At 46.3% G+C, this 27,109-nt stretch overlaps 1 protein-coding gene across 6 annotated transcripts in view; it reads right to left on the bottom strand.

Moving 5' to 3' along the window:
* Rnf216 (ring finger protein 216) overlaps positions 1 to 27,109 on the bottom strand; it is a 123,300-nt gene that overhangs the window by 6,755 nt on the left and 89,436 nt on the right. For all 6 annotated transcript variants that reach the window (NM_001437315.1, NM_001437317.1, NM_001107122.2 and 3 more), the window contains 2 exon segments: positions 12,785 to 13,007; positions 24,488 to 24,585. In NM_001437315.1, the coding sequence (NP_001424244.1) occupies positions 12,785 to 13,007; positions 24,488 to 24,585 (321 nt within the window).

Below are 27,109 nucleotides of genomic sequence, written 5' to 3'. Positions count from 1 at the left end.
TCGTTTCCTCACTCCCTGAGGTGCCACATTCCTCAGGACCATTTGCTCTGAATCAGTCTGGGAGTCTGGAGATGACCTTGGCCCCTTACATCAGTCTCTGTTACCAGAACGATGGGGCTCGGGCATGACTGAGGAGGAATCACGAGTCAAACAGTTCAGACCTCAACTATGAGCAAGGCATGGGGCATAGGTCTGTAATTTCCCACTCCTATGGAGGAAGGTCTGTGAGTTCCAGGACAGCCTAGGCAAAAACAATGAAAAACCTCTGAGCAAACAAACGGTTGCATCCGACGGCTTTTGCTGTGTTAACAACTTTAAAAGGATTTTTTTTTTTAAAAAGAGAAAAAAAGTCTCCGTTCAGCCAGTGTGTGTATATTCTGGTCACTTCCCACTTTTCTGGGTGGAAGGTCCCTACCCAGCAGTTTCCTTTCAGTCTAACTTCCTTAGGCTAAGGCAGGTGGGTAGGCATACAATTTTTATCTAATATCCACTTTATCACAACTGAAGAAAAACCTGTACTGTTCCAAAAAGGAGGAAGGGCTAGGTTTAGGGTTGATGCCTGCCCTTTAGTCTGAAAACAGATGGAGCGAAGGAGGGCCCAGGGAGACAGTCTAGGCTACCTGAGTAAGGGAGCTGGGAAAGGGCTTGCTGTGGGGCTGCTGGAAATGGAACAATGGGAGGAAAGAGGATGACAGGTTGGGAAGGAACAGGATCACAGGCCAGTACCAAAGTTCTTTTGGCTGAGCCACTTACAGGAAGCTGGAGTCTGCTTGGCCATAGCCACAGGGCTAAGTAGTGGATATGGCTAAAGATACACAATTTTGGGACTCCAGATCCAGGAGTCTAGCCCTAATCCCACTCCCAGCCTATTCTTTCAGAAAATTGTTGTACCAAAGCAGCGAAGGGCTCTGTGGTGGCTAATTCTGGTTGTCAACTTGTGTCACCTGGGAAGAAGGACCCTCGACTGAAGAATCACCTCCAGCACACTGATCTCACCAAGTCTATGGAAAGTTTGGGAAAGCACACGAGGTTCTATGTAGGCAGTCCCACCTTACTACCTTGAGCACTTGGCCACACAAACCAGTTTACAAGTGAGAGGTCTACTTCATCTAGGCTCTGCCTTGCTCTGAGAAGATGCCGTTTTTCCTGCTCCCAAATATCCTTACTCATGGTTGGTTGGGTTATTGGACAGAGAGGGTCAGCCAAGGAGTCAGTATACACCGGGGCACAAGCTTCTCTAACTCAGCTTGGCTCACAGTGACCTCTGAGGGGCTCATAGCCACTGGTAATCCAGACCCACCAACTCTTGATACCTCTGAGGGCCCCTGAACACACATGTACACAAGCACACACACATTGAAAAGTAATAAAGGGAGAGATGGCTCAGTGGTTTAAAAGCACTGGCTGCCATCAAAGAGGCATCCAAATGGCAGCTCACAACCACCTGTAACTCTGGTTCCAGGGAATTTACTCTCTCCTGACTGTGGGACAGCAAGCACACGCCACACGCCACACACAAACATGTGCACTCCAAAAACAGTCAAACACAAAGATAAATCTAAGAGAGACAGAGAGAGAGAGAAAGCCAGGCTATGGCAGCACACACCATTTAATCTTATCAGTCTGGAGACAGAGGTAGAGGCAGAGGCAGAGCTCTGAGCTCGAGGCCAGCCTGCTCTACCCAGCAGGTTTCAGGTTCCATAGTGAAGCCCTCTTTCACAAAACCTTTAAAAGAGTATTATGTGTATTTGTTGGGTGCAGAGGTACATGGTTTAATCTCACACTGAGAGGCAGTGGCTCTCTAGGATTTTGAGGTCAGTATGGTATACGGAATGAGTTACAGGCCAGCTAAAGTCACAGTGAGTCCTTGTATCAAAATAAATAAGTAAATAAATAAACAATAAAAGAAAAAAAGAAAGAGTATATATTCACCATTAAAGCATAAATCCACAGGTCACCTGCTGGAGGCAGTTCCACAATTGCGGGTGCCTCCCTCCCTCTCCCCAGGTGTGCTAAGTTGACAATCACCAGCAGCCATCAGAGTCCCTGAATGAGTGAGGGAAGGAGTTAGAACTAGACCCCAAAGCCTGGGTCTGTAGCCCCAAGCTGAAGATAGTCTAGTAGGTCTTGCAGTCTAGTAGGTCTTGTTTACACAACTGCTGATGGTGGAAAGTCTAGCTCGATGACAGAATGTTGCACAGAATGAGCAAGGCCCTGGGTTTAATCTCCAGCTCTGAAATACAAATAAAACCCAACAAACCAGGCTGGAGAGATGGTTCAGCTCTTCCAGAGGTCCTGAGTTCAATTCCCAGCAATAACATGGTGGCTCACAACCATCTGCAATGAGATTCGATGCCCTCTTCTGGGAAAAAAAAAAAAAGAAAAAAGAAAAAAAAAAACCCAAAAAACTTACCAGAAGTAAATAACTGCTAACAACATACTGGTATATTTCTAACACCCTTCCTCCCCCGCCCTCTTTCTGGCTTGACTTTGCACCATGATTCCTATTCTCACACAGAGACTGGCAGGGTCAGTCAGAGGGCACTAAAGGAAGGGCAGGTGGCCTAGACTCACAGATAGATCCCAGGCCTGAAGAAGTGTCTCTGTTCTTTTCTGAAGAGCAGGGACAGCTGAGAGGGAAGTGGGTGGAGTCTGGCCAGTGTTAAAGGAAAGAGGATGAGGACATACCAGGCTGTGATGGAAGTGAATCCTGAAGTGCCCTTTGGACCCCTACAGCTGTCTTAGGAAACCCTTAGATCACCTGAATTTGGTGAAAATGGGGAGGAAGTATGGGAAGCACCCCAGGGTGGGCCAGGGCACTCCAACAGCTGGGTCAAGGACAAAGGATGAAAGTGAAATGTGGCACCTCACGTCCAGCAGATCCCTGGAAGGGTGCTTTCAATAGAGAGAAGGAGGGTGGGAGAGGCTTTATTTCCCATCCTTGAATTCTTTGAGCTCAGCAGGACATAGAAGGCATCAGGAAAGGCTTGTTTTACTGCAAGGCTACAAGGCTGGTGGGTGGGTTGGGAGTTAGGTCCAGAGTCTGAGGGAGAAAGCAGGGCCCAGCTGTTCTAGAAGTTCACAGGAAGTGAGGTAGAAATCACCAGAGTAGTTTTCATTAAGAGCGGAAATGCAAAGACATCTGCTTATACCTCAACCACAAGCACCACAGCTGTCCACACAGCGGGGTCTACACAAAGGAACTACAGAAGAGAAACTGCAGAATGCCTGCAGGTCAGCTCCCAACAGCTCCCCTCAGGCAGAGCTTGTGGGTTTAAGATGCTTGCATGAGTATCTGGCACAGCGCTGTTCTTGCTAAGACCTTCCCTTCCAAGCCCCCACAAACCCGAACCCCAACCCCAGTCTGATTTTTCATTACTTGCTTGCTGGCCAGGCTCACGTGACTTGACTTAGCTTTCTTTCCCCTCTAGAAAGATGACAGGCAAGCCTGCTGCTGCCCGACCCAGCCCCTTCCCCCCATGATTCTGGTCATGTGTGGCCACAGCTGTTGTTAATAAACTTGCAAGGATTTCGTGAAAGGCTTCCAAGGGCTAGAGATTTAGTTTCAAATTATTCCCAGCTCAGTCGTGGGACTGCATGAGAACAGCAGCCCCTAACCCCCACCCCAGCTGTCTCCCTACAACAGGAAATTGGGGGGGTAGGGTGGAGGGGAAAGCCCAGCTAGGGAGGCACATGCTGTGCAGAGGGAAATAGAAATGTGCTGGAGAGGAACAGAGATTACACAGCTCCAGACCAGCCTCTAGCTTCAGCAGCCATCTTCTTAGTCACGGAAGCCAAGCATCCAAACGCCTCTGACTGGGGCGCCTCCTCCTCAAGGACCTGAGGCGGTGTGGAATGTGCGAAGCTTTGACTCAAGGCAGGGTCTGCTGAGTAACTTAGTTGTTCCATCAAGGAGGTGGGGCTGCAGGGCCTCTCCTCCATCACAGTTTGCTCAGCTGAGGTGTCCAGTGAGCCCCCCACTCTACTTTAAGGTCTACTTGGTTCACAGGACTGAGCCCCGTGGGTACATCTTGGCCATCTATTTGTGGAAGAAGTCGAATGGGCAGAAGACCCGGGCTTTTGCTTTGGCTTTACCAAACCCAGGATTCTGGACAGTTTTCCTAATCTGAAGTCCCACTTAACATTCCAAAAGCACTGTTCTGTGAGGGAAGTTTTCTAAAGACTTCAATGATGACGCCCACTTTCCCTATGCTCCTCTTAACAGTTCTACAGACAACGGGGCTGAAATCAGTGAGCAGAGATGAAAGTCAGGGCCAGCTCTCAGGGATGGTGACTACAAATTTTTTTTTTTGAGACGGGGTCTCCTTATTAACTAGCCCCAGCTGTCCCAGAACCTGCTATATAGACAAGGCTGGCCTTAAACTCAGAAAGGGTCATCTGCCTCTGCATCCCAAGTGCCTGGATTAAGACATGTGCCACAACACACTGCTAGACGGTTTTGAAAGGGTTCATGAGGGACATGAAGACTAACTGCTAACTTGGTAAGAGATTTCAATGCTATAGAGGAGGACATACAGGAACACGGTGAGGCTCTGAGGAGAGAGTAGGTCTGTGCATTACTGTGAGAATCTCTTCTCTTACATTTTACAGGAAGGGGGAACGTTGCTGGTTTGTGTTGATTTTTCCAGACAGTCTTCTGTAGAGCCCTGACTATCCTGGAACTCAGTCTACAGACTAGTCAGGCTGTCAGGACCTCAGTAATTCACGTGCCTCTGCCTCCTGATGCTGGGATTAAAGGCGTGGGCCACCACTAGCAGGCTCAGGAGGGAGGTTTTCTACGCTCTGACTGATGGGTAGTTATTGTACCTGCTTCCCATCAGAATATCCGACTCTAGGCCAAAGAAAAGGAAGGGGGAAGGACTCTGTGAGCCTAGGACCTGTGTGCAGTCTGGTGTAAGATAATAAGAATATCGAAACAGCTTAATAAAGCGGGGCTGCTGCTTTAATCCCAGCAATTAGGAAGCAGAGACAGGTGAATTTCTGAGTTTGACAGCCAGGGTAACAGAATAAAGACTCTGTTCGGCCGCCCTTGAACTCACTATGTAGCTGAGGCTGACCTTGGTTGTCTCATCTTTTTGTCTCCATTTGAATCCTGTGACTGACGGTAGATAGGAGTACCATCATGCTCAGTTCTGAAGAGAACAGAGTTGAGGGTTTTATGCGTGCTAGGTCAGTACTCTGATCTACATTCTAAGCCCTCCTTTTTATTTTTGTAGAAGTTAAGGGAAAAAGATGAGGTGCTAGAGAGACAGTGCTTAGTTTTTGTAGAGGACTGGGGTTTAGTTCCTAGTATGCTCATGACATTCTTGTAACCTTCCTGTGAGTCCAGTACAGACCGTCTGACCAGGACAGTGGTGCTGGTTGGTGAGGTGAAGCATTACGTTTTTCCAGGTGTAAGCACGAGAGAGCTTTCCTTGCTAGGTTTCTACCTTTTTCTTTTCAATCCTCTTGAATCCACTCCTGCAGCCCCTTGTCCTCTTTCTGAAGGACCACCAGAACCAGTCTCCAAGATGCTGCAGGCACTGAGGGGAGAAGGCAGGACCTAGGGACAGCTGGCCTGGGGCAGGTGTAGAAGCTGACTTCACTAACTAACAGGCTTCTTGTGAACCTGGGGCCAGGCAGGTGCCCTAGCGCATCACTTGAGCACACGCAGCACGGCACTAAGGCAGGTGCTGTGGCTCTCCCCAGGAGCTGGCAGGGAAGCCCGAGAATAGGCTCCAGACACATATTTCAAAGAAGCCTGGTGTGGTGGCTCACGCCTGTCATCCCAGCATTTGGGGAGACCAGGCAGTTGGAATGTCAAATGAGATCCTGTTTCAAAAAACAAAACCCCGGGGTTGGGGATTTAACTCAGTGGTAGAGCGCTTGCCTAGGAAGCGCAAGGCCCTGGGTTCGGTCCCCAGCTCCGAAAAAAAGAACCCCCCCCCCAAAAAAAACCACACACACACACACACACACACACACACACACACACACACACACAAAAAAAAAAAAAAACCCAAACTAGAAGCCAAGAATTGCTCAGGATGCAGCTTAGAGGTAAAGCACTAACTAGCTTGGCAGTCTTGGGCCGTGGATTCTATCTCCAGCACCATAAAGCATCACCACCACAGAACAAACTCCTAAACCCAAACCAAGAGAAACTCTGACTTTGTGATTTTGGGGTCTTTCTGAGGCAGAGTGTCTCACTGTAGCTCAGGTCAGCCTCTAACGCATGGTGATCCTCCTCTCTTGTCTCCCCAGTGCTGAGATCACACAGGTATGAATGGACCATCAGGCCTGACTCTTAAAATCGATTTTCATTGCAAATATAATAATAATAATAATAATAATAATAATAATAATAATAATAATAATAAAAACATGAACAAAAATTGTTTCTTTTTCTTTTTTAGAAACGGTCTTATTCCTGGCCAGCCTCAACTCAGAGAGATCTGCCCATCTCTGCCCTCTGAGAGCTGGGATTAAAGATATGCAGTACCATGTCAAGCCTTTAATAATTCTTGTTTATTTTCTTTGGCTTTTTTGGGGTGGGGTGGGGTGGGGTGGGTGGCCTCTCAAATGCTAGGCAATCACTGAGCTACTTTGGTATTTAAAGAGCACGCTGTCAATCCCACTACGCCTCTAGCATGCAGCCTGCCAAGTGGATGCTCTTGTGAACACAGCTCTACTCAAATCCAGCTTCTTGGTCTTGGCTGCCCTGTTCCCAGCCACGTGCAGACAAGCAGAATTCAATTCAACTCTGGGTTTCAGTTCTGCCCCTGCACAATTCTCCACTGCAGAGCAGTACCTGCTCCTCCCCACCTTTTGGGCAGCATTGGGGCTTGAACACGGGACCTTGCACAACAGGCTACGAAAGCGCTGTACCACTGAGTTAGGTCCCTTGCGCCTGTTTTCTCTTCTTCCTAAAGAAGGCAGCATGCTTCATGCCTTGTTTCTGGCACACTCACTGCAAGGTACATGTGGTAGCAAACAGAGAAAGCTCTTATTCACCATCTGAGCCCTTAGCACAGAGTCCATTCAGGCTCCCAAGCCACCACTAGTCATTAAGGGCTCAAACTTCTCTTCACCCCAAGCTGTGCAGGAACAATTCCCTGCTGACAATTCGAGCTTCTTCCTGGCCTGCTGGTTAATGAAGCAGAGGTCGGGAGCAGGACAGTGCAAGCTTTGTCTCTGGCGAGTCTGAATGGCTTTGTGTTCTCAGAGGACTCAGCAGATGCTGGGTTGGAATTCAATCCGTCTCCTGGTGAGAATCAAGGAAACCAGGCTGATCCCTGGTTTGATGGGAATGGGACAAGTGGAACAAAATCTCCACCTTAGTCCAGAGGAAATCAGAGGGACTGCTATTTGCCTGACCTTCTTTTCGAGTTACAGAACCTTCCTCACGCAACAAGATGGCAATTCAACAAGAAAACAGGGGCAGGTACCTGCGATGGCAGACAGACAGAGTGCAAAACAGAATTTCATGTGGGGGAAGGAGGCAGGGGGGAGGGAACGAGCTCAGCCCAGGATGCTAAACTCCTTGTGTGGTAATGGCCACTGTCCTGTTCCTAGAGATAAGTAGGGGTCTAGAAAGACTCCATTTCATCCCGAACCTGTACAGATGTAAGCGAGACAGGCAATGGCAGGGGCAGGGGAATGACCAGGCCCGTATCAAAGGACCTAGGTTCCTGAGGCATACTCATTCTCTCCTGCACCTTGTAGGCTGCCTCCCCACAACTAGCAATTTGGGAAAATTAGACTTTCTACACTCAAAATCTCTTGCTTTGTTCCACAGACCACCCTGGAGACACCTCACTGCTTGAGGTCTCATGGGTTGTGAGGTGCATGGGCAGGTAATTCCTGAGGCAGTCCCTCAGCTCAACACTGGTACAATGAGCCACAATGACCTGCTTCTGACAAAGCATTACTGACATAGGCACGCCCAGACCCCAGAGCATGACTGCTTTCCCATTGTGGTGGCTCTGATATATTTATTATATGACTACACTGTCACTGTCTTCTACACACCAGAAGAAGGCATCAGACCCATTACAGATGGTTGTGAGCCACCATGTGGTTGCTGGGATTTGAACTCAGGACCTCTGGAAGAGCAGTCAGTGCTCTTACCACTGAGCCATCTCTCCAGCCTGAGAATTTTTTAACATAGATTCAAACCAGCCTTTAAGACCACCCTACCCATGGCCAACAGAGTGGCCAATCGTGACCTGGCTGCTTCTTGTGGTATGTATGCTGTACATTTTCACGCCAGAGACAGAAAAGGCCCTTTGCTTTAGGTGATAGGATGCTGACTCAGAGTTTTCAAGATACCTTAGTAAATGCCAATTTTTAAAACCAGAAGTCCATACTAAGGCACAGATTTTCAGCTCTGGGAGCTGGAAGCTATGGCAACTCTAAGCAGCCTGAGGAGATCAGCAACAAGCCAAGTTGAAAGCGCCCTGAAATAGGCCACACCTCTACCATGCCATGCTGGCTCAGCAATCCTCAGTCCTGGTTGCCAGCTGGCCTTGTGGTAATTGGTCTGCGGTCCCAGCTACAGATCATTCTTTCACATTAGTTTCCATATTTGGAGAAAACTGACATACACATTGCATTTTGGGGGATATTATTCTAATCTGAGCATACATAAAATATGACATCTTGTATTGGGGCATTTAAAAAAATGTGGTTCTGGGGCTGGGGATTTAGCTCAGTGGTAGAGCGCTTACCTAGGAAGCGCAAGGCCCTGGGTTCGGTCCCCAGCTCCGAAAAAAAGAACCAAAAAAAAAAAAAAAAAATGTGGTTCTAAACGTACAATCGTTAAAAAAGCAGTACATAGCAATTCTGCAGACCTTTCTGAACTGCTGAGCATATTAGTGGAAATTCAAATTTCCCGTCTGCTGGGAACGAACATGCATGTGGCTGCAATCCCAGTTGGTTGGGAAGCTTAAGCAAGCTGAATTTAAGTTAAGGTCTAGGCCACACAGGCAGTGCAGCGAGAAACCATCTCAACAACAATTCCTCTCTACACTGCTGTCCTCACGAAGGTTATGTTAGTTCAATGTGCGTGATGCCACCCACCTTCCAACCCTTTAACCACCTTTGACAGGCACTGTGCCATCTACATACACTAGACGATTAGAGGCAACACTGTCATAACCAACAGGCTGTGGCTAGGAGAAAGCCGGCAGGTTTGCACAAGTTTTTCTGCTTCCTATAATTCTCTTCACTTTCCTACCTATCTTTCCCAGTGGAAGCAGAGAGACTTAACTCACTAGCAGAACATTTGTCTCTCCAAATGCCAGGGGACATTAGCTGAGAGTAGCTAAAGTCACAACCAGCCTTGGTTATGTTTATTTTATTATTGTTATCACTGCTATTTTTTACTGTGTGTATGACAAACGTGGAAGCCAGAGGACAGCTTGATGGAGCTGGTTTTCTTTTTCCTGAGATCAAACTCGGGTTACCAGGCCCAGCGGCAAGCTCCTTTATCTACCAAGCCATCTCACCAGACCATCTCACACTACTTTTAGACTCGCTATTGATTACCTATACTCTTATTTATGTATATGTGTGGTCTGTATGTATGTCTGTGCAGGACACTCGTTCCCGGTGCCTATGGAGTCCAAAGGAGGAAGCTAGATTCCCTGGAACTGGAGTTACAGATGGCTGTGACCAACCAGACCTGATCTACAACAGCACCATCAACTGTTCTCAACTGCTGAGCCATCCAGCTCCAAAGTTGACAATTTAAGAAAAGAACATCTATCATTTATGTATGCACATGGCTGTTTGACTACATGTATACACAGGCATCACATGTGGGCGGTGGGGGTTAAGGATGGCTGTTAAGCCATCGTGTGGTTGCTGAACAGACCCTGGGACCTCCAGAGGAGATGCCAGTGCTTTTTCCAGTCCTAAGTCAACAATTCCTTTTTTCTCTACCCTGAGGCAGGGTCACTGTGTAGACCAGGATGGCTTCCGACTCACAGAGATCCACCTGACTCTGCTTCCCAAGTGCTGGAATTAAATAAAGGTGTGAGCTACCAATTGCCCAGCTGATAATTTTTAATATTTGTCGATAGACTAAGTCATTTTACTCTACATAAGAACATTTTGGTGAGTTGCATAAGCTGTAATAATTTCCCCTATTTTTAGGTTGTAATTATTTTTTGTGTGTGATAAGTGTGTAAGCAGGGCAGTTTTCTCCCTCCACCTTTTGGTAGGTTCTAAGGACTGAATTCTGTGCAGTACGCTATCTCACTGGCTTTCTTTGAGTTTTTCATTTATCTTGTATGTAGAATCTGCCAAAGATAATTTACATTTTCATAAAAAAATATCTATTCACTTATTTGTATGTGTGTGCTATGTGTGCCCAGGCCATGTGTGAAGGTCAGTGGACAGCCTGGGAAGTTGGTTCTGTGTTTTTTATTCAGTCTGACCCTACGTAGGATCTTCTGGACTTTCCAGTCACCCCTTGGTTTTCTAGAGGTGCTTCTGACTGGACAAGCATTCCATACCAGGGACAAACCTCCCACCCTCACCCTAAGAGTAAACAATGTGCCTATCACACTATGCGGTGCCCCAGTGGCACTCAGTCCAGTACCTGGGAGGCACTGGATGATGCCACTCCTGCCTCCTCTGGGCCCGAAGGCTGAATCTGAAGGCCTTGCACCTCCTCTAAGCCCCTGGAGCTTTTGCTACAGCCCTGGCTCATAGTGACTAGACTGTGGCTACTAAAACCATGGAGCACTGCACTGTCTCACACTATAGTAGGGCACTTCTGCTCAACAGATCGGCTCTGCCAACGTTTCCTAGTTAAAAATGAACAAATGGGGCCTGCAGAGATGCCTCAGGTTGAGAGCTCCTGCTACTCTGGTACACGACTGGGATTCAGCCCCTAGTACTGACATGACGGCTCACAAGCATGTGTCATTCCAGCTGCAAGAGATCTAACGTTCTTCTAGCCTTGGCAACAGACAACAAGCACAAAGTGGTACATATGTGCAGGCAAACACTCAAAAACAATATGATAACAATAATGATGATGATGATGGTAATAATAATAATAATAATAATTAATAATAATAATGATGATGAAGAGAGAATGAAGAAATGGCTCACATCTACAATCCTAGCACTTGAGAGGTGGAGGCTAGCCTATGTTACATGAGATCCAGCCCCAAAAACCAAGCTGGTGAATAAATGTGTCGTTACTTCAGTAATATAACATGTTTTGCTTTGTTGTTTTGGGATAGACTCTTACGCAGCCCAGACGATCCTCTTACCTCAGCCTCCTAAGTGCTAGGATTATATGTGTGAACTGCCACAGCTGACTGGTTTTTCTTTCTTTTTTCTTTAGAGACAGAGTCATTTTATTTTATTTTTAAAAAGATTTGCTTATTTTATGTGCCTGGTTGTTTTGCCTGCACGTGCGTTTATGTACTACAGGGTGGAGTGTCCTCCAAGGCCAGAGATGGTATAGAAGCCTCTAGGCAGTGAGCCGACAAATAGGTGCTGGGCATGTACAAGCCCTCTGAAGAGCAGCCAGTGATCTGCTGCAGTGCCACCTCTCCAGGCTCCCTGTCATATGCGGTTGGTCTCACAGAGCCTAAAAGGGCCTGGAACCTGCACATAGCTGAAGATGACCTTGAACTTCTGATTTCCTTTTACTTCTTCAGTGGTGAGAGGATGGGTGCTCACCAACACTATTAAATTCCCCCCAAGACAGGGTTTCTCTTTATAGCCACCCTGGCTGTCCTGGACCTTCCTTTGTAGATCAGACTGGCCTTGAATTCAGAGATCCGCTTGCTCTACCTCCCAGAGCACAGGGATTCGCATGCCTGGCATTTTAAAAAGTTTTAAAAACAATTTTGTGTGTATGATTGTTTTGCCTGCATTTCTATCTGTAAACTGTATATGTTCCTGATGCCCACAGAGTAAGAAGGATGCAGTAGACTCCTAAGTGGAGCCAAGGATGGCTATAAACAACCGTGTGGGTGCTGGGAACTGAGCAGGTCCTCTGCAAAGGCAGCATGTGCTAACTGCCAAGCCAGTTCTCTGGCCCCTAGTGCTGTTGCTGCTGTCCTGGAACTTGCTCTGTAGACCAGGCTGGTTTTGAACTTAGAGAGCCACCTGCCTCTGCTTTCAAGTGCTGAGATTAAAGGTGTGTGCTACTTCTGCCCCCTGGCTTTTTTATTTTTCTTTTGTGGTTTTGGAGATTTAATGCCTGGTCTCTTGCATGCTAGGCATATGCTGTAATGCCAGTGTCTTTCAAAGTTTAAATCAAGAATGAAGGTCTTGAGTCCCTTTAGTGTGTAAACCTCTAACTGCAGCAGGATGGAGAAGGCTGCTGATATTAACCTGCCCTTGCACTTCTACAGTACGCTGCATCCTAGACTTGGAACATGCTTATTTAACTTTTCTTTCCTTGTCTCTAATGCTCTCCCTTGTTCTGCCAACACTTCAGATGGCAGAGGAAAAGTTTGTCCTCTAGGGGACTGAAGCAATTTGTCCACAAGGCTTTTTTTGAGATGAGGTCACCCTCTCTTGCTCAGTGATTCTCCCACCTCAGCCTCCTGAGAATGGCTACAGGGCATGCCCAGCACACTCAGTGTACTTTATGGCTAGTATTTTTTGATGACATTCTCAGTTTTCCCTGTGATTATTTCTTGTATGTTTCCATGAGCCTGAGCTGCCACGTAAATACAAAGTATTTTTTATTACAGGAATGTACAGCTCTTTTCTCATATATGAAATGGACTGACGATATGCATCTACTCACAGTGGGGTCGGTCCAGAGGGAGCACCTGGAACATTCCTGGCAAGGGGCTCCTGGAGAGCGAGGATGCTGGCAGAAGTGGTCATAGCCATTGATAGAAACTCGACAGAGGTAGCACATCTGGGCACCACAGCGGCAAGACATGCGGTTGCAGCCTTCAGATTTGATGAGGCCAGTCCCACACTTGTGGCATTTTCTAATTCGAGCAGCAGTCATTTTTTCTTCACTGAGAAAAAGAAAAAAACAATCGGAGTTGGCAGGGAACGTGAGGGCAATAAAATTACTATGGCCATTAAGATGTACTATTTCCCATATGTAAGGATGGATTGAGTCTTTTGTGACATTCAGACAGTGGAAAGGAAGGGCCCATGTTTGAGTCTGAGAACTGGCTCCAAGTTTACGAACTGTATTACCCAACTGCCAGGAGACTCAGTTTCCTCACTTTTAGATTGAGAGCATAATATTCTAACGGTAGTTTTGGAATTCAGGTAAGATATAAAGCCATTTGATTGATATAATGTGTGGCACGTTATTGATCAGAAAAACAACAGGGTGAAGAAACTCGGCTCCCTCCTAACCAAATGTAATTTGTTCAAAGTTAGTGATTTAAGAACTGGGAGTCCAAGCCTATATACTCCAATCTCTGAATACTTGGTCTGGGAGTGGGCAATCCTATGGTCAGCCTACTTCCCCAAGCTCACACTCCTATAGTCAGTTTCCCAACAGTGAGACTGCTTCTAGAAGCATCTGAACTGATAAGGAGGGCACACTACTTTTGCCAGGATACTTCTTCGTGTGTTGGTATTTTGGATTGCTGTTCCCAACTACAAACCAATACCCTTCACCTTTCTCTGTTACACTGAAGGCAGAGGGAAGGGAGGAGGGGTCAAAACAGAGTTGCTATTGAAATAGAGGGTGGCCAGCTACAAGGTGAACCAGAGAGGGGGTCCAGCAGGATCTGCTTCCACCTAAAGGTGAGTCTATGCAGCAAGTGCTTCCACTGCGGGCGCTTCAGCTATTCACACACTGTGGCAGTTTGTCACCCAGACTATGTACCTAAGAACAGTAAAATGCAATACAACACTGGCTGCTACTTATTGAGGTCCAATCTGTAGTGATCTGAAAGGAAGAAACCCAGAACTTTAGCTTGGAAAGAATTTACACCCAGTTCAAATAACAGAAGAACAAATGATTTCTAAGTCTTGAATAGGAGACCAAGTTTAACTAATTAATCTTTTGAATCAAGGTGTCACAAAGCCTAGGCTGGCCTAGAACTCACCATTAGACTAGGCTGACCTCGAAATCACAGAGATCTATCTGTGTCTGCCTCCTGTACTAGGATTGAGTGTGTCTAGGAGACTAGACTTAAAATGACTTCATTTCTCCTGCCAGCTGAGAGTAGCACAGTGAGTCTGGATACTGAACAACTGTGGACACACTTCTTTTTTTTTTTTTTTTTTTTGTTCTTTTTTTCGGAGCTGGGGACCGAACCCAGGGCCTTGCGCTTCCTAGGCAAGCGCTCTACCACTGAGCTAAATCCCCAACCCGTGGACACACTTCTTAATGTTGCTTGTTAAGACTCAAGGTGCTGCTGGGTGGTGGTGGCGCACATCAAGTCCAAGCACTTGGGAGGCAGGAGCAGGCAGATCTTTGAGTACAAGGCCAGCCTGGTCTATAGGCTGAATTGTAGGATAGCCAGGGCTACACAGAGAAACCCTGTTTTAAAAAACCTTTACCACCACCACCATCATCGCCACCCAAAAAAGGCCAGGACGGGCCTGTGTAAAGGCCGCCCCTATGAGACTGAGCGGCCTGATGGGAGGGGCTGAGTGACCATGGGAGGCGCTGAGAGAGAGACCATGGGAGGGGCTGAGAGAGGGACCATGGGAGGGGCTGAGAGAGACCATGGGAGGGGCTGAGTGAGAGACCATGGGAGGGGCTGAGAGAGAGACCATGGGAGGGGCTGAGAGAGAGACCATGGGAGGGGCTGAGAGAGACCATGGGAGGGGCTGAGTGAGAGACCATGGGAGGGGCTGAGAGGGACCATGGTTGCTTTTTGTTACAGGGCTTTGGCAAGAAGATTGTGAACCCGGCAGGAAAGTCTCACAGGAAGTGCTTCCAGAAGCAGGGCAGGAAGGGAAGCCTAAGTGGAGGCTGTCTCTGTCTGTTGACCTCATGCTCAACAGGAAGGCTCAAGGACATCCTCTAGGCAGCCAGCTGACATCCCGTGGGTCTGCCACTGCTTGTGCTTTACTACCCAAAGACAATGGGAAGTAATCTTGGGGGTTTCCTTCTCCCTACTCTCTCCCTCCTACTCTTCCCCCGCAAAAAACGTACTCTGCAGTCCTGGCTGGTCTGTAACTCCCTATGTAGACAAGGCGGGTTTCAAGTTTATAGAGACCTGCCTCTTTTCCTGGAGTGCTGGTATTATAAATAATTCTTAAAAAAGGAAAGAAAAAAAGAAATAGGGTAGGGTTGGAGGAAATAGTTTAGTTGGTAAAGTGCTTGCATGAGGACTTGAATTGAGATTCCCAGTACCCACAAAAAAGCCAAGTACAGCTGTGCATGTCTGTCAGTTCAGAAAGCTGGAGACAGGAAGCTCCCCGGGGTTTGTGGGTCAACTAATCGTGCAGAACTAGTTAAGTTCTAGGTTCAGTGAAAACCATGCCTCAAAAAATAGGGTCAAGTGCTGGTAAGGTGACTTATAGAGGACCTGAGTCTCTGGGACCCGGATGGTGGAGGGAGAGAACTGATTACTGAAAGTTGTCCTCTGTCCTTCATAAGCCCTGTGTCTGCACACACTTTTCTTTCCTTTAAGAGACAGGGTCTCACAGGCCATTTTTAAATCTCAGTACTTGGGAGGCAGAGACAGGTGAAACTCTGAGGTCTAGGTCAACCTAGTCTACAGAGCAAGTTCTAGTTAGTACAGCCCTAGAGCTACACAGAGAAACCCTGTCTCAAAAAATCAGAGACAGGGTCTCAATTGTATAGTTCTGGTTGGCCTTGAATTTTGTATGTAGGCTGGGCTCTAAATCACAAAAATCCATCAGCCTCTGCCTCTTAAAGCTGGGATTAAAGATGTACCTGCCATGCCTAGCACATAATTAAAAAAAAAAGGCTTATTTAATCTATATATATGAGTGTTCTGCTTATGTGTGTGTACCATGTGCATGCCTGGTGCCCATGAAGTTTTAAAAAAAAAGTGAACCCTATAAACTTGAGTAATGGAGTGAGACACCATGTAGGTGCTAGAAAGTGACCTGGTTCCTCTGAAAGAATATTGGGTAATTCTATGGCAACTTGTCACAAACTAGGGTTATCAGAGAGGACGGAACCTTAACTGAGAAAATGTCTTTATAAGAGTCAACTCTACGGGGTTGGGGATTTGGCTCAGTGGTAGAGCGCTTGCCTAGCAAGCGCAAGGCCCTGGGTTCGGTCCCCAGCTCCAGAAAAAAAAAAAAAAAAAAAAAAAAAAAAAAAAAAAAAAAAAAAAAAGAATCAACTTTAGGGCATTTTCTTAATTAATGATCTATGAAGGAGCACCCAGGTCACTGTGGGTGCTGCCATTCCTAGACTGGTGGTCTTGAGTTCAGTAGGAAAGCAGGCTGAGCAGGCGGTGATGAGCAAGCCAGTAAGCAGCACCCTCCATGGCCTGCGCCTCAGCCCAGGTTCTTTTCCTTTGCCTGACTTCCTTTGACGATGAATGAATGTGGAAGAAAGAGTAACCCAAATAAACCCTTTCCTCCCTGTGTTGCTTTGGTCATGCACAGCAATAGGACAAAGAGCGGTGTGTTCTTAAATGCCAAGACATTTACCTCATCAAATAAAAATATTTTTTAATTAAAAAAAGATGGAGAGTATCTAATGAAGATGCACACGTACACACAGAACACATGACTCATCCCCCTTCACCCAGAAACAAAATCAAACACCATTGTGCTGGTAGGACTCGGTTACTTCCCACCTTCCTGGCCCACCTTCCTAAGGAAATACCTACTGGAATCACCTGGTTTTGGGTTGGGCTCGCTCTCTTGCTGGTTTCATGATCTCTGTCTATTTGGGCTGTGACTAGCGCTGCAGGACAACACTTCTCAGGCACGTGGAAGGCCCTAGGTTAAATTTCTAATATTGAGAATCATCTAACAAATGGATCCCTGCCTCCACAAATCCAAAACGTTTTTCTACATTTTCTTTTCTTTTTTTTTTTTTTTAAAGCAGTTTGCCTCTCATGCGTCTTGTTTCAGACCTTTTAAAAACACTGGTTCACAACCCTAAATCTAAACAGTTTTCAGCCATTCTTTCTCCAAGTATTCTCTCTGGCCCCCTTTGTACCCTCTTAATAGGAATATACCAGATCATGGGCCATAGGTCCCTTAGGGTCTATACACTCCCTTTCTTTATTTTCTTCTGCCCATTTTCTCAACTGGAAAATGTCAATTCAGTAATCTTCAAAAATCTGATTCATCATTTTCTTTAATTTATTCATTATTTTGTGTATTAAATGTTTTGCCTTCATGTATGTAAGTGTACCACTTGTGTATGCAGTGCCCTCTAAGGCCAGAAAAGAAGGCACTGGATCCTCTCTGGACTGGAGTTCCAGAGCTGCCACGTGGGTTTTGGGAATCAAACCTGGGTCATCTGAAAGAACAGCCAGCACTGTTGCCCATAAGTCATCCTGAGCCCTTTTCTTTCTTTGTTTTTTGAGACAATGTCTAATGTAGACTTCAGATGTGCTAGTTAGCTGAAGATGAGCTTGACTCTAGAACTGCTCTGACATCCCAAGTATGGGATCACAGGCCTGCACCTCTGTGGCCATTTTTATGCAGTGCTGGGAAATAAACTCAGGGCACTGTGCATCCAAAGCAGACCTTTTACCAATTGAGCTACGCTGCTAGCCCTCTGATTCATTCTTTTGCTTGCTCAAATAAGTTATTTCATTTTCATAGTTTTTTTTTTAATTTATTTATTATGTATACATCATACAGCTTTCTGCCTGCATGTATGCAACTACAGGCCAGAAGAGGGCACCAGACCTGATTATAGGTGGTTGTGAGCCACCATGTGGTTGCTGGGATTTGAACTCAGGACCTCTGGAAGAGCAGACAGTGCTCTTAACCTCTGAGCCATCTCTTCAGCCCCATTTTCATAGTTTTACTGAAGCTGAAACTCTCTTGTATTTTTTTTTTTAAAGATTTATTTATTTAACTTATGTATGTGAGTACACTGTCACTGTCTTCAGACACCGGATGAGGGCATCTGATCCCATTACAGATGGTTATGAGTCATCATGTGGCTGCTGGGAATTGAACCCAGGACCTCTGGAAGAGCAGACAGTGCTCCTAACCCCTGAGCCATCTCTCCAACCATGGTTTTTCTTTTTTTTTTTTTTTTTCAGAGCTGGGGACCGAACCTAGGGCCTTGCGCTCGCTAGGCAAGCGCTCTACCGCTGAGCTAAATCCCCAACCCCCTCTCTTGTATTTTTAAAGGTGTCTTGTTCTGATACTCTTGCTTATTTATTCACCATGAACTGGTTCCTTCTGTCCATGGTTTCTTTTTACTCTCCGACAAAGACAATAGATTTTCATTTTTTAAAAAATGGGGGTGGCTACAGTTTGACTAGTATTGCAGTGATGACTAATGCCAACGACCACTCTAGCGACTGCTCATCGTCACCTCACTGGCTTTTTTAGACAGGGTCTCTCTGTGTAACCTGGGCTGTCCTGGAACTCACTTGTAGACCAGGCTGTCCTCAATCTACCTGCTTCTGCCGGATAAAAGGCATGTGCCACCACTGCCTGGTGACTTTTAGACTGGTCCAGTGCTTTTCCTCTTGTGAATAGGCCACATTCCCCTAGTTTCTTTGAATGCCTTGCAAATTGTTGTTGAAAATTGGCTATTTTAATACTGTAAATGGAAACTGCAAACCAGACTACTTGGAGCTCGGCAGCTGCTGAGACTTTTAAACGCTCTCTCTGTGAGTACTATCTTTCCTGTTGGGTGGGGTCATGATTAGTGGTCAGGGCTGAACTGAAAGATAAACCCCAGAAAGGAAGGCAGTGAGCAGGCCTGCTGTCCTGTTGCCTGGCGGCTGGCTCCGCACTCTTCTTCCTCGCTGAGCCTGCTTCCAACTCTTGCCTGCCTCTTACCTATCATTACATGGCTACGGCTAGAAGCTTCCAATCTTATAGGATGTGTCTGAAGTGTGGCACCCTGGTCCCTGGTCAACCATGCAGCCTTCTAGGTCTCAGGTTGCTGCAACCAGTCTATGTCTTAAAAGTCTTTGCAACAAAATCCACAGGGAAGCTGCTCAGATCCTAGGTTTGGACCTGGCGGCTCCTACTGGGCTAATAGTTGCTTTAGTGCAAAGGGTGTACTTTTTTCCAAATACACTGCCATTTTTAGCAGCACCATTTTCCTTTGAGTATGTTCTTTTTCTTTTCTTTTTTCTTTTTTTTTTTTTTTGATAAGAAAAAACTCTGGTGAGTCCTGAGACTGATTCTGTGCTCACATGTGAAACCTTAAATTTGCTGGGCACGATGGCACACACCTTTCATTCAGCACTCAGGAGGCAGAGGCAGGAGATCTCTTTGAGCTCAAGGCCAGCCTGTTGTTGAAAATTGGGTATGTTAGTACTTTAAGTGGTTCTAGGACAGCGAGGGCCATGTAGAGATCCTACCCAAATCAACGGCCCCCACTCCCAGCTCTGCTCTACCACCACCACCACCAAACACCAACAAAAACCAAATCACACTACTACCATTAAAACATAACCCACCCCCCTCTTCAGTGTCATTATTCCTTAAGGCTCTATAACCTCTATCTTGGGCTACTGTAGTAGTTTTCTTTTTCTTTCTTTTTTTTCAGAGAAGAATCTTTCCTAGTCCATGCTGGTCTTCAACTCACTAAATATAATATGGAAGACTTGAAGCTCTGTTAGAGAACACTGTCCTCTTCGGGCCTGGTGGTGTACATCTTTAAGCCCAGCACCAGGGAGGTAGAGGCAGGTGAATGTACACAGAGTTCTTGTAAAGTCAGGGCTGCACAGAGAGACAACTGTCTCAATCTACCATTACCACCATCCCTACCCACCCACCCACCCACCCACCCACCCACCCACCCAAAGAATGTTGTCCTTTGAGCACAACAACATTACAACCTTCACTATTTTATCCGAGTAGCTTCGAAAACCTGCAAAGGATGCTAACCTGAGATTCCAGCCACTCCTTCCTCCACTTCCCTCTAATCTCTACGGAATTCTGCCCACACTGAAATAGTTGCAAAGACTTGGGGGTGTAAGAGGTATGGTGGCACATGCCTTCTGTGAGTTTAAGGCTAGCCTGCTGCTTTCCTGTGTGTGTGTATGCGCGCATGTATGTAATGTATTTATGTATGTATATGTATGTATCCCTTGTTTCAAGAAGGGAGAGAGAAAGAGTAGAATAGAGGATGAAGGTCTAACTGAAGGGTTGGACTTCATTTATGCAACTACAAGAAATAGCTTTTAGGGGGAGATGTGGTAGGATGGCTGTTTTGGGATTTACCCACCCTCTATAAGCCCCTGATAAATTCATCTGTTCTCCAAGACAGTACACCTTCTCGGGTGAGTTCACATGACAGTTCACACGACAACTCATTTATTCTTGATGAGATATGGGCCCTCTATGTAGTCCTAGCTGCATCTTACTTTGCAGACTATTTGTCCTAGAGCTCACTGAGAGGCTTCTGCCTCCCAGGTGCTGTGATAACAGTGTTCAAACAATTTCTCATCCTGTTGCCTCTACCTTCTGAGTGCTGGAACTGCAGGTGTAGGCCACCGTGCATGGCTCTCTTCAATCCTAGCCTATTTCTGTGAAAACTACTTGCTGTGCAGCCATTGACTCTCAGGCATTGGGGCCTAACACTTGTTTAGGGGTACCTGACTGGGGGATATCTTGGCTCCTCTGTGCAATCTCACAGAGCCCCTGACTCTAACACCCAGCTTACTCTAAGCTAGGGGAAATACAAGGAGGGAGCAGTCAGTGTCAGAAAGTTTCCCCCAAGCTGTCTTTATCAGAAGGCACCAAGACGATACGATGAGCCAGCACTTGGGAAGCAGAGATGGGAGGACTTGTGGGTCTGGGGCCAGCTGGGCTTGTGTGGTGAGCTCATGGGAAAAGCAGGCCTTCTATGAACCTCATCTGATTGAAGTTCTTTTAACAACTGGAGGACCGTGAATCTGGCAACCAGCACGGCAGACTCACTGCCAAACTTTGTCAATGATGACAGCGGCAAAGGCTAAGTAAGAGCTAAGTACTTTGGGCTGAAACAAATGATGGGAAGGACAGATTTGCTTGAAAATATAAAGGGCTTAAAACAAGAACAACAGAGACAAAGTATGGCAAAACAACTCTGGGGCTTACTCACTCACTAGTGTCTCCACTGTGGGCACCTGAAATCTGTGTGTGCTGAGTGTCTCACTCAACGCTCACACTTGTAAGCAGTCACTGAACTGAACTGTCAATTGGATGCCTAAATATTTTCATAAGGGATGCCTAAATATTTTCATAAGACAGAGAAAGTGATTTTTTAAGAAAGCAGCTGGGGCTGGAGAAATGGCTCAGTGCTTACGAGCACCTGTTATTATAGAAGACACTGGGTTTGAACCCCAGTGCCTACACTGTGATTCACAGCTATCAATAAACTCCAGCGCTAGGAGATCCCAAGCCCTCTGCTGCCTTTCCTGGTTATCAAGCATGTACAGTTATATATATATACACACACAGAAGCATGTCATCTGTACATAAAAAAAAATAACAAAGAAAGCTACCACAGTTTTCATCATTACAAAGTTAAGATGTATTTATTCTGATTCCCATTGCTATAACAAAGAAGAGGTTCATTCTGCTCATAGTTCTAAAAGTTCAATGACATTTACTTGGCTGTGGTAAGGATTGTAGATGGGTGGTTCATAGCAGCAGGGAAGCAGGCAGAACAGATCACAGGGTCATCCCTCCTCTTTGGTTGAGAGGGTCCATGTAGGACTGGCCTTGAATTCATCATTCTCTTTGCCTCTGTCTCCCTATGGCTGGGATATCCCAGGCACGCACCAAGGTGCAGAGGACTTTTTTGGCTAAAATTTTTCAGCTTATTTAGACAGTCTTCTTCCTTGCAGCCAAGGCTAGTTTTGGACTCTAGGCAGTCCTCCTGCTTTTCCCTGCATATGTTAGGTAAGCGCTCTACCACTGTGCCACATACCCAGGCCTCAGTGGAAGTCTATTCTTTGTGGTTGCTGTTACTCACTCTTTTTAAATAGCCTGTTCTGATGGGACTACCTTGGTTTTGTGAGAACTACATTAATCTTGTCCAAAGGTAGTGCCCCCACCCCCCATGGCTTAATTTACTTCCCTACCTCTTCAAGGTCACACCATCAGAAGCCAGGCGGCTAGCACATGAACATAGAAGAATCATGCGACTACACCCAAAGCCTCATGTAACTCAGGATGCTCTGCAGTGGGGCTACATCCCCAGCCTTCCACATGGCGGTTTTCTTTCTTTCGAGAGGTGGTGTGTCTGTGTGTGTGTGTGTGTGTGTGTGTGTGTGTGTGTGTGTGTGTGTGTGTGTGTCTTCTCTGTCTGTCTGTCTGTCTCCTGTGTGACCACACCCAGCTCCGAATAGTCTCCTGCAGGCAGTTCCCAGACAGAGCACCATCGCCTATCATTTCCTCTCTACACAGTCGTGAGCTTTCTTCCTTTTGCTACTTGTTAACAGGCAGGATCCCCTGGGTCAATTGAGGAAGGGCTACCTGGCGAGCCCTTAAAGCTACCTAAAAACAGGACCGACGCCTCCGGGCATCTCAGAAACTGCACTCACCACTGACTTCAAGGCCTAGAATGTTGGTTCTCACAGGTTAGTTATTTCTGTGTGGCCAGTAGAGAAGGATGGGCAGCAGAGAGCGGGGTGCCAGGTACACTGCTGACCAGGTAGTGAGTAACTGCAGCTGCTGTTCCAGATGCTATTCTTACTGCAGCAATAAACAGCTCCTGGCAACTGGCACACAGATACTGATCTGGAAAATGCTTTTATTCCTTTGTCCAACGGTAGAGAATAGCAGCTGACAAGGATCTTATCTGTCATCCACCAAGACAATAGACTAGTCTGTGACTCAAGTGACATACAGATCTGACCCATGAATAGAAGCGGCAGGTGATCTAGAATGCACTGATATCGGACAGTGGCATGTGTTATCTCTATAAAGCTCTGGTAGTCTGGAGGCCAGGTCCATATCAAGAAAGACTTCCCCAAAACAAACATGTGCTGTGAACTTCCACCCTCTTCCCCATACAGTGAAGCATGCTAGAGAGCCATTTTGAGTCAGGAACTGACAGATGTTGCATTAGATGGTCCACTCTAGTGGTCTTTTACTTTAGAGGATCACCAAGCTGAGAAGGTCCTGCATACTTGAGGTGCCCATGGCTATAGAGAAGCAAAATGGAATTCTATTTTCAAACAACCACAGACTCTCTGAGAAACATCCATGGTCTGCAGGCCACATGGGAGGTTAGATCCTAGATGTTTAGGATCAAGGTTTTCTTTGGGGGCTGCAGGTTAAGGGTTGCTCCTAATTTTCAGGGGCTACCTTACTCCATCTTTAAAGGGACTAGTATACAGTCAAGTCCTCACGTTTTCAAGTCCAGTTACAGCATCTGTCTGACTACTTCCAGGAAAACATTCCAGTTCAACAATACCCAATCAACCGAGTCCACTCTGAGAATTTCACCATCTCAAGGTCCTTAATTTAAATGCATTTGAAAGGAACCCCAAGTACAACCTGGGGGTCATTATAATGACACAGAGCACAATCAGAAGCTATGTGCCTCAGTTCAAGTTCCTTCTATGCCACTATTACCTGTGTGACAATGGTCCAGTGACTTGGGTTGCCTCAGGTGCAAAGTGAGGACAATAGGACCCATCTGTGATGCAGACCTTGAGAATACAAACTGCTTCAAATGTCTGCCTAAACACTCCCAACCCCTATTCTTTATATTTAAGACTGACGTGAAATCATCCACTTAGAGGCCACATATACTGCCGGGCTATCTCCATGTATGTAGTATACATCATTCTACATTACTTCCAATTTGAGGAAAAGTTGCCTGCCTAATTAATAACCTATTTCTTTCCTTCCTTTCTATGCTGAAGTAAAAACGCAGCAATGACCCAAGCACAACTATGCAGAGGATAACACCACACATAGGGAGCGACAGTCAGAGGGTGAAGGACCCAGATCTCTAAGAGATCTAACGGGACATTGCCCATCAGTCTGGCAAAGCTGGATTCTTTATGAGAGAAATAGACTTTGGTAGCACAGGTGACTTGTCTTACCATATATTAACATGTAGAACTTGCTTAGCCACACAGGGAGTACCACATAGTGCCTGTTATTAATATTACCGATAATCTTTTGCCTTCTGGAAGTTGGCAATTCTACCCACTATCTCAGGCCACTTGTATCCTGACACAGTAGAAGCAATACCAGAGCAGTAAGACCTATTGTTAGCTGTTTACTGATAGACAGTAAGTAGAGAGATGGCTGACTTTTACTGAGTGTATGTAAGCCAGACCTTCCATAGACACCATACACCATTTGAATGGCTAAGGGCCCAAGACTCCTCTGTGCAGAGGAAGCCTCTGCTCCCTGCAGGCTCAGCTGCTGTCGCATCACTCACATAGATGTCCGGTACTTGATGTCATCCTTTTCTGCCAGCTCTTCACAGGTGAGGCCATTGTGTTCTTTCCAGAGTCCCTGACACTTCCTACAGGTCTCCTGAGGACAAAAGACAGATACAAAGACAGTTCCTGGTAAGCAGGTGTCACTCAAGCCTGTTCGCAAATGTCTGTCAAATGTACTTCTTTGGGGTTCTGAGTCTGAGTGCTGCTGTCCCAGTGAGCAAAACTGTTTCTAAAGACAGAGCAACAGCAGAAGCTCAGAAGGCACAGGCCAGTTTTCTCTTTTCCATTAGAAGAGTCTCTCTCACCCACCGATCTGAAATGCTGGAGAGCCCCTTGAAACAGCACAGTAGACCGAGTGAAGACTTGTGAAACACTGTGAGCTGTTTGAGGGCTCGTCTATTAGGATCTGACCCTTCCACAATTCTTCCAGCTAGGCTCTTGACATAGAAGTGAGGAACAGTCTAAGTTATAATGACCAGGAGGGAACTGAGAAAGACATTCTTTCTGTCACCTATCATTCACAAACATGGATGTAGCCTTTCACGGTCTCACTTCATTACAAATACAAACTTAAAAATGTTACCACCTCGGGGCTGGGGAGATAGTTCAGTCAGGAAAGTGTTTGCCTTGGGAGCATGTGTGTGCACCCATACATCATTCCCTTTTATTTTATTTTACAGAAACTATCTTGTACTAATAGCAAGAACATAAGAAAACACCAAGCCAAGGATCCCTAAGTGAAAATTGCAACTCTGTTCAGAATAGCACAAGAAAAGATAGTGTGTGTCAGCTGACTGGGCCTGTTTGGGGCGGCAGGAGACACTTGAGGTTCGAGGCTGAAGATGTTGATGAAGCTGGGCTGCTGGGTACTGGGGCTTGTACAGATGATGTAAGCAGGCCTAGTTCGGCCTAGTTAGGCCTGCATGACCAGTCCATGTAGACTCTTGTGAGACCTAGTTATCAGTTTCATCTTGAAACCAGATCATCAGGAAGCACAGAGGCAACATGAATAGATGTGTGACTTTATTAGAGCATTCTGGGAAAACAGATTAGAGGGAGAAGAGATTGAAGTATTTGAAAGACAGCTGGAGGACGAGAGACGGTTCAAGTGAAGAGTATTTGTTGTGCTAGGTGGTGGCAGTGCAGGCCTTTAATCCCAGCACTCAGGAGGCAGAGACAGGTGGATCACTACGTTTGAAGCCAGCCTGGTCTACAGAGTAAGTTTCAGGACAGCCAGGGAAATACAGAGAAACCACATGACAAGCAGCACGTGACCTTCTAGAACTAAGTCAGAGGATCCAATACCTTCTGACCTATGTGGGCAGCAGCCACACCAAGTGGCACTACTACATGTATGCAGGGAAAACACTTATGAACACAAAATAATCTGGGAGGAGACAAAAAGACAGGTATGGACTGCTGTCACATTCAGAACCCATGTGGGTTCTGGAGGGCTGAACTCAGGTTGTCAGGCCTGCGCAGCAAGTGCTGTACATACTGAGCCATCTTCCCAGCCTGAGAGTATTCCTTTTACAAAGGTACCCGCATGCTAGCTCCACCCTTGGTAGCACGTGCACTTGGGAAATGGAAGTGGGAAGAGGACAGCTTAGCGGGGCAAGGACACTGCAGTACTAACAGCTCCAGGTATATGACAGATGCGGGTGGGTGGAGGACTCAGGAGTGGACTGAATGAGGCAACAAGACTTTTGACTGTAAGCCTTCTGCATTCATCAAGGTGACATGGTGTCACATAGCTCTGGTTGGCCTGAACTTGCGGTGTAGCTGAGGGATTACCTTAAATTGATTCTTCCTTGAAGACATTTTCTTAAAAATTATTTAAGCATGTGGATGTTTTGTCTGCACAAACATTTACACACAAGAAGAGGTTATCAGATCCCATGAGACTACTGTTATAGTTGGTTTTAAGCCACATATGATGCTAGGAACTGAACCCACGACCTCTAGTAGAACAGCCAGTGCTCTTAACCACTGAGCCGTCTCTCCAGTCTCTTACAGGCACGTGGCTCCACAGGTTATTCTGGGCTTGAGATGGAGCCAAGGGCCTTGTGCAAGTTGGGCAATCAATCCACCAACTGAGGTGTATTTCCAGTCCTCTTTTGTACCTTTTAACTGTATATGTCATGTATGTGCTGGTAATTTAGAGATAGAAAGGATAGCTCTGGGAGTCAGGAACACATACACTCCTGAGGCGGATGGGGCCCAGAGGCTGTAATCAATGGTGCTGGGGGAGAGATGACCTCCTGGGACAGCATACATCTCAGTGTCATTGCTTCCACGTAGATGTCCCCCTCCCCCCACTGGCATTCCATTCAGAAAACAGAGCTAAGACAGAAGTGTATTTAAAAATAGTAGTTTTGTACTTGCACAAAAGTGTTCTTAAAAGACATTGTGTGACCAGGCATGGTACCATATGCCTTTAATCCCAGCACTCAGGAGGCAGAGGCAAGTGGATCTCTCAAAGCTAGCCTGGTCTATATAGAGAGTTCCAGGACAGCCAGGGCTACATAGAAAAACCCATCTTTAAAAAAAAAAAAAAAAAAAAAAAGACCTTGTAAGTGTTCCAGGAAAGTGGCATAAACAACAGCTGGAGAATAGAG

The sequence above is a fragment of the Rattus norvegicus genome, chromosome 12 (assembly GCF_021556685.1).
Source record: "Rattus norvegicus strain SHRSP/BbbUtx chromosome 12, alternate assembly SHRSP_T2T, whole genome shotgun sequence".
NCBI classification, from domain to species: domain Eukaryota; kingdom Metazoa; phylum Chordata; class Mammalia; order Rodentia; family Muridae; genus Rattus; species Rattus norvegicus.
This window is presented reverse-complemented; position numbering and strand designations above follow the sequence as displayed.